The 8,104-nt window shown below is 58.8% G+C and overlaps 1 protein-coding gene across 1 annotated transcript in view; it reads right to left on the bottom strand.

The window, feature by feature from the left end:
- AGRN (agrin) overlaps window positions 1-8,104 on the bottom strand; it is an 85,113-nt gene that overhangs the window by 72,869 nt on the left and 4,140 nt on the right. The window contains 1 exon segment of the mRNA XM_017743971.1: window positions 5,781-6,042. Coding sequence (XP_017599460.1) covers window positions 5,781-6,042 — 262 coding nt within the window.

Below are 8,104 nucleotides of genomic sequence, written 5' to 3'. Positions count from 1 at the left end.
GCCGCTGGTCATCCCCTCCCCAAAAAGCTCCCGGCGGTTTTTCCCCCCCATGGCTTCCAAATGGAAGAATCCCTGTGGTGTCCAAAGCGATTCCCCACATCCAAACCCAGCCCAGCTTCCCGTGCTCTTCCCGAGTGAAGTGGGTGGGAAAATCCAGCCTTTGATGTTGCACCGAGCGAGCGGCTCCAAAACAAAGCTGGGCCACGGGAGATAAAAAACCCCAAACAAACTTCGCCACGGGACGCATCCGGGAGACGGAGTGGGAAAGAATTCCATGCCCGTGGAGGGCACGGCTGCGAGAGCTCCGTGGAAAAACCACAGGGCAGCTGTTTTCCACTCCCAGCACAGCAGCAGAGCCCAAAAATCCAGGATTCTGGGGAAAATCCCCCAAAAAATCCTGCTCTGGGCAAGGCAGGTGCTTCCCAGTATTGCCCTCACATCGCTGGGAATCGCCCTGAATTCCCTGGAAGAGGCTCCAGTGGGGGTCCACAATATCCCCCTCACTTCCCTCAAAATTGCCCAAATTCCCTGGAAAAGGCACCACCGGTGCCTCCCCTAATTTTCCCTTCACACCCCTGGAAATTACCAAAATTCCCCAGAAAAAGCACCAGTGCTGCCTCCCCAATTTTCCCTTCACACCCCTGGAAATTGCCCGAATTCCCTGGAAAAAGCAGCAGTGGCACCCCCCCAGATTTCCCCTCGCAGCCCTCGGCGAGCTCTGGCACTGCCCAAATTCCCTGGAAGAGGCCGGGAAGCGCCTGGGAGCTCCTGGCTCCTTTCCCAAGGGAGGCTGCCCCGGATCCTGGGGCGCTCCAGGGATGCATAGCTGGAATTCCAGGCTGGCAGGGCAGGAGCTGTGCCAGGACAGGTTGTGCAAACATGGAAGGGCCAGGGAGAGAGGGCTCGGGAAAGGGGGAAAGGCTGGAGAAGGGAAAGGGGAAAAGGCCGGAGAAGGGAAAGGGGAAAAGGCCGAAGAAGGGAAAGGGGGAAGAGCTGGAAAAGGGAAAGGGGGAAGAGCTGGAAAAGGGAAAGGGGGAAAGGCTGGAGAAGCAGCTGAGTCTCCCTCACACTCTTAAGGGTTCCCAAATCCAGGGATACTGGGCAGGGACTGGTCAGTCCAGGGCTACTGGGCAAACACTGACCAGTCCAGGGCTCCTGGACAGGAAGAGACTGGTCATTCCAGGGCTACTGGGCAAACACTGACCAGTCCAGGGCTCCTGGACAGAGACTGACCAGTCCACGGATGCTGGGCAGGGAGAAACTGGTCATTCCAGGGCTACTGGGCACGGACTGGTCAGTCCAGAGCTCCTGGGCAGACAAAAAATGGTCATTCCAGGGCTCCTGGACAGAGACTGACCAGTCCACGGATGCTGGGCAGGGAGAAACTGGTCATTCCAGGGCTACTGGGCAGGGAGAGACTGGTCATTCCAGGGCTACTGGGCAGACACTGACCAGTCCAGGGCTCCCAGGCAGATAAAAACTGGTCAGCCCAGAGCTACTGGGCAAACATTGACCAGTCCAGGGCTCCTGAGCAGATAAAACTGGTCATTCCAGGGCTACTGGGCAGACACTGACCAGTCCACGGATGCTGGGCAGGGAGAAACTGGTCAGCCCAGGGCTACTGGGCAAACATTGACCAGTCCACGGATGCTGGGCAGGGAGAAACTGGTCAGCCCAGGGCTACTGGGCAGAGACTGACCAGTCCAGAGCTCCCGGGCAGATAAAAACTGGCCATTCCAGGGCTACTGGGCACCCACTGACCAGTCCAGGGACACACTGCCCCTGCGGCTGCTCCTGCAGGAAAGGGCAGCGGGATGTGCCAGAGCAGGGCCCAGGAGCCGTGGCAGAGCCGCAGCCTCCCACTCCCACTCCGGATTAAAATTCCTCAGGAATTTGCTAAACAAATGGAGCTTCCCGGCTCCTGCCACAGGCCTGGGGGATGTTCCACATTTCTGCCACGCCAGAGACGGAGGGGAGGGACCCTGGGGTTGGGGACAGGGCTGGGACAGGGCTGGGTGGCCTCTGCGGCACTGAGACACCAGCACTGCGGCCAGTCCCCATCCAGCCTGGCCTGGGACACTCCCAGGCACGGGGAATCCATGGAATACCGACTTCCAGGGCTTCCCCACCTCGCAGGGAAGGGTTTTTCTCTCAATATCCAGCCTAAATTCCCCCTGTTCCAGCCTGAACCCTTCGCTCCTTGCCCCTGCTGAGGAGCCCCTCTCCTGGTGGGATCCTCCAGCTCCTGGGAGGCCGCTCCGAGGTCTCCACGGAATTTCCTCTCCTCCTCCATCCTCCAGGCTCTTCCCAGAGCATTTTCCATGGCATCCCTGAGAGGAAACCTGCTCCAGCCCCCGGAGGAGGCGGCAGGAAGGGGCCCCCAGGGCTGGATTTTCCCCTCTCCACTCCTTTTTTTTCCCCTGTTTCCCACATTTCCCAGCTGCTGGAGAACTCCATGGCCCTCCTGGGACGGAGGTGTTGATGCTGCTCTCATTATCTCTGATGGAAAACAGAGCCGGGGAGAGGAGGAAGGAAAGGAAAAAACACTTTTTGGAGGGAAAAACCCACACATCAACCCCTTCCCTGCCTGCTCCAGAGCACAGGGAGATGCCAGGGATGGATTCAATGGAATGGCAGGAGTGGAAAGGGCGAGCAGAGCACGGGAAGTGCCCCAGCCACCTCTCCCAAATTCCCGGGAAGAGAGAAGCCCTCTGAATTCCTGGGAGCCTCGGGAAGGAGCCTGGAATGGGAACTGTGCAGGGGCAAAAGCAGGAGAAAAGTGGGAAAAGAGGCAGCGGGGAAGGGGCAGCTCTTCCCACAGGGATGGGAATCGGGGAAAGGCTCTGGAATGGCTGCAGTTCCAAGGAAAGGGACTTTTTTCCACCTGTGGAGCACCTGCAGCACATCCCGAGTTTTTTCATGGAGCAGAATTTCAAAGGCTCCTGAACTGTGGTCACAGCAGTGCCCCAAAAACGCCCACAGTGTCCTCAGAATGTCCCAGAGCTGCTATTGATGTCCCAAACCAGCCCCAAAACTGCTCCTCATGTCCCCAGTCAGCCCCAAAACTGCTCCTCATGTCCCAAATCAGCCCCAGAGCTGCTATTGATGCCCCAAACCAGCCCCAAAACTTCTGATGTCCCAAACCAGCCCCAAAACTGCTCCTCATGTCCCCAGTCAGCCCCAAAACTGCTCCTCATGTCCCCAGTCAGCCCCAGAACTGCTCCTCATGTCCCAAATCAGCCCCAGAACTGCTCCTCATGTCCCAAATCAGCCCCAGAACTGCTCCTCATGTCCCCAATCAGCCCCAGAACTGCTCCTCATGTCCCAAATCAGCCCCAGAACTGCTCCTCATGTCCCAAATCAGCCCCAGAACTGCTCCTCATGTCCCCAATCAGCCCCAGAACTGCTCCTCATGTCCCCAATCAGCCCCAGAGCTGCTCCTCGTGTCCCCAATCAGCCCCAGAACTGCTCCTGATGTCCCCAACCAGCCCCAGAGCTGCTCCTCGTGTCCCCAGTCAGCCCCAGAACTGCTCCTCGTGTCCCCAGTCAGCCCCAGAGCTGCTCCCGGTGCCCCCGAACCCCACAAAAATTCCCCTCCAGGCCTTTCCACCACGATTAAACCTCCTGGAACCCCTCTGCCTCCCCTCCAACCTGCGCTGCCTCCCGGGGGTTGCCCTGGGCTGACCTCCCTTCCCAGACAAGACTCAGATGTCTTGGATTTTTCCAAGCTGGAGCCACAGGACGCGAGGATAAACTCCCAAACATCCGCGTTTTTCCACTCAGCTGCCTCCATTCCTCCAATTCCTTCTGCGAAAAGCCCTCCAAGGTTTGTTTGGAAACTCCAAAGTGCAGCAAAGAGCAGCTCTGCTTGGAGGATCCGATGGGAAAGCGAGTCCTGGAGCTGAATTCCCAGCCTGGGAGCTTGGGAATGCTCACCAGGGTGGCAGGAGCAGCTCCTCAAGCCTGGCTTTTCCCAGATTTCCAGGAGCTGGGTGGGCTGGAAGGGATTTGCAGAGGGCTCAAGGGGAGGGGACTCAACACAGCGAGAACGGGGCTTCCAAGGTGTGGGAAGAGTGGGAAATCCATGGAATATGACCCAAAGGAATGGCTTTCCCAGGAAGAGTGGAGCGGCTGCCGAGTCAGCTGGATGCCAAAATAAAAATCCCACCTGCCCTGAGCAGCACCCGGAGCTCCCTGGGGTGGGAGCGACTCAAAGCCCCCCCGGTTTTGGGATTTCTTGCAATTCCAGCAGTTGGGAGAAATCAGCTCCGGCACGGGTGGGGTGTCCAGGTGCTTTTCCAGCCCTTTCCAGTTCCCACATTCCCACAGCAGCCCCCCTGGCATGGCAGCAGCATCCTGGGGAAGGGGGAATTGCTGAGTTGAAGGGACAAAGTCTGCAGGAAATGATCCCATGAATTGTTGGGAGGAATCAGTGGCTGGCACAGGGCAGGGAATGAGGAGAAATCCTTTGTATCCCTGTGGATTGGGAATTAAAGCTCGGAGGGAAGAGTCCAGACATGCCCAGGAGCAGCAGCAGAACCCTTCCCAAAAGATGCTGGATGGGAGGGAAGGGCTGGGGCCAGCCCCAGCCACCTGTCCCAGTCCCACACCAAATCCATGGATCCCGATCCCTCCTCAGCTCCTGAGGGCCTGAAGGGACGGCGTGGAATGGTTGGGGTTGGAAAAGACCCTAAGGATCATCCCATTCCACGGGCAGGGACACCTCCCTCTACCCAAGGGTGCTCCAAGCCCTGTCCAGCCTGGCCTGGGACACTCCCAGGCACGGGGAATCCATGGAATACCGACTGCCAGGGCTTCCCCACCTCGCAGGGAAGGGTTTTTCCCCCAATATCCAGCCTAAATTCCCTGTTCCAGCCTGAACCCTTCGCTCCTTGCCCTGCTGAGGAACCCTTCTCCTTGTGAGATCCTCCAGCTCCTCGGAGGCCGCTCCGAGGTCTCCACGGAATTTCCTCTCCTGCTCCGTCCTTCAGCACCACCCCAGCTCCCAGCAGGGCGCGCGAAAAACCCCAAATCCCAGCGGGGAGGGCAGAAACCTCCCCTAAATTTGCTCCAAAAGCCCCACTCACACTCACACTCCTCCCTCGGAGCGAGGCAGGAGCAGGACTGGCGCTTCCCCGGGATAGCGCGGAATTTTAGATCCCTATTTTTATGGGTGTTTTGTACTTATAGCCCCAGATTTTTTTCATAAATAACAAAAAATTCTCCTTCCCTCTCCCAAAATCCCATCCAGCTCAGCCTCTCTTGAGCTGCTGACCCAGAGCGGGGTCATTCCCCCCGTCAGCATTCCCAGCTGGAAAAAGGGGTTATGGCCTCCCTGCCGTGGATCCGAGGGGAGGAGGGAGCCAGTCCTGGGGTTTTTCTGTTGTCCAAGCAGAATTCCTGCATTCCTGGCCCTTTTCACTCCTCTGCTCTCAGGACACACTCAGCAAAGGCTTTGGGGGCTCCAAAATCCTTTTGGGGGCTCCAAAATCCCATTAGGGTCCTCCATAAAACTGCAGGATGACCCTAAATCCCCTGCCCATCAACCTCTGACCCCAAAGTCTGTTCCAGAACCCACAGCCCAGAGCAACCCATCCTAAACACACACAGAGAGAGAACAGCAGGATGACCCTAAATCCCCACCAACCCCAAAATCAGTGCCAGCACCCCCACCCCGACCACACCCAAACCAGCAGGACGCCCCTTAACCACCCAACCCCTCGCGGAGCAGGGGAAAAAATCCCGGAAAAATCCTGGAAAAATCCCGGGAACAGCCTCACCTTCCACGCAGTGCTCCACCTCTTCCAGGTTGCGCAGGGTGATGCGCATCAGGCTGGAGTTGAGCATGAGCTCGTTGCGGTGCGCCGGCCACAGCGCCTGCGGCGCGGGGTTCACGAAGAAGATGCGCGTGTCGCCCGTGGCCACCTGGTTGTCACAGATCAGCGGGTCCCCGAAGCCCCCGATCACCACCTTGTTGCCCCCGTCCAGCAGGATCTCGTGGGTCACGATGTCTTTGCCCTTCAGGTAGCGCCAGACCCGCACCTGGAAGGGGAAGGGGAGAGAGGTCACGGGGTTGTTGGGCTTCCTGGGCTCCCATTTCTCCTTCCTGGGCTCCCATTTCCTCTTCCTGGGCTCCCACTTCTCCTTCCTGGGCTCCCACTTCTCCTTCCTGGGCTCCCACTTCTCCTTCCTGGGCTCCTCTTTCCCCTTCCTGGGCTCCCATTTCCCCTCTCTGCACTCCTCTTTCCCCTCCCTGTCCCAAACCATGGAGGATTCAGCCAAGGGAGCCCCCCTCCCTTTATCCATCCAAACTTCAGGCTTAAGAAATAAATCCTGGCCACAGGAGCCCTTCCCAGTCCCCTCTCCCAGTGTTCCCAGTGTCCCCAGACTGGCTCGTCCACCTGCGCCCAGAAATCCACCCCACACAGAGGAAGCAGCAGCTGCCACGTGGCTCTGAGGGCACACAGGACACAGGGGACACATCCCCATCCTGTCCCCATCCTGTCCTGGCCGGTCAGAAATCCCCCGGGCAGGGAATCACAGAATCCCCTGGAATGGGAACAGCTCAGGGTCCCCCGAGCAGGGACAGAATCCCTGGAATGGGAGCAGCTCACCGGGGCTTTGTGCTGGGACATCGCTGTCACCACAGGTGTCCCTCCTGCCACAGCCCTGAGGGCACCTCAGCACCCAAGGCCTTCAAGGAGGGGGTGGCTCCGAGATAACACGGGTGGCTTCGAGATAACGGGCTCTGGAGCCCCTCTCCAAATCAGGACACCCGTCCTCGCTTCCAGAGTGTCATTCCCAAGAGGGAAAAGGGGCAGGGAATGGATATTCCCACACGGCTGGGCAGCCAGGCATCCCCCACCCTTGGGGGACACTGGGGGTGGCGGTGGTGACACGGGCCAGGAGGGGATTTAGATCCAGAGCAGATCTAATCCCGCTGGAAAAGGAACCATTCCTGGTTTTCTGCCTCTGCCCCGGTGGCCCTTCAGGTGTCCCCTCCCTGGATCCGAGAGGCTGTTCAGACACAGAGACTTTTCTGCCAAATTCCTCCCCATCCCCTCCCTCGGCGTCTCCAGGCGAGATCTGAGGCTCCAGAGTTCGGATCAGGGGTTGAAGCCTCGCTGGGGGCTCTGGGGAATGCAAATCCTGTGATCCGTCATCAATCCTGGAATTTTTTTTTTGCAGCCCTGACTCCACAATTTCAGCCCAGCTCTCAGCCTTGATCGAAGAGGCTTCAAAGTTCACCCTGAGCCAAGCTCCTGCACAGCGTCCCTGGCAGCACTGGGAGGACGGGAACAGGGTCATTCCCACATTCCCTGTGGCCACAGGAGCCACAGGACGGGGCCAGAGCCTCCTGCTCTGTGCCAGCCTCACCTGCTGAGCAGGAAAAGGGAACGAATCCAGCACCGCCTGTGCCCTGCAGGCACAAATCAAGGCTGAGAACCAAGTTTAGGCCTTTATTTCTCCTGTTTTCCTCACACTTTCTCCCTCTGGTGAAACATTTGGAGTGGAACCCCGGCCTTGGTGGGGGGGTCTGAGCTCCCAGGCAGCGCAGCCATCCCAAAAAGGCAATAAATTACCCCAATTATGACCCCAACAACTGCACCCTGCCCTTCTCCCCTGCATACCTGAGCTGCACCAGCAGCCCAGGTGTAAGCAGGGCTGTGACAGCAGCCGCACATGCCTCGGCTGCTCCCAGGCGTGGAGAGCTCGGCCCCGTTCGGGGCAGCCACGTGTTCCCCACACCCGTTCATCCTCCAGCAGGAACGGGGGTGGCCCCCCAGTTCCAAAACACACGGGGTAATTCCTCCCTGGGATGTGTCCCTCCCTGCACAGCCCAAATCCAAGCTGCAGAGAAGGGACAAGGGCCAAGGACAGGTTTTGCACCTCCTGCAAAGCCGCGGAGGGGGTGGGATGAGAGGGTCTTGAAAGGCTCCAGCTTCCTCAGGAGGGGCGGCTCCGATCTCTGCTCCCTGGGAGCAGCGACAGGACCTGAAGGAATGGCTGGAGCTGTGCCAGGAGAGGTTGGGTGGAAAGATTAGGAAAAGGTTCTTCCCCAGAGGGGGCTGGGCACTGCCCCGACTCCCCCGCGGATGGGGGC

The sequence above is a fragment of the Corvus brachyrhynchos genome, unplaced genomic scaffold (genome assembly GCF_000691975.1).
Source record: "Corvus brachyrhynchos isolate BGI_N302 unplaced genomic scaffold, ASM69197v1 scaffold68, whole genome shotgun sequence".
NCBI lineage: Eukaryota > Metazoa > Chordata > Aves > Passeriformes > Corvidae > Corvus > Corvus brachyrhynchos.
This window is presented reverse-complemented; position numbering and strand designations above follow the sequence as displayed.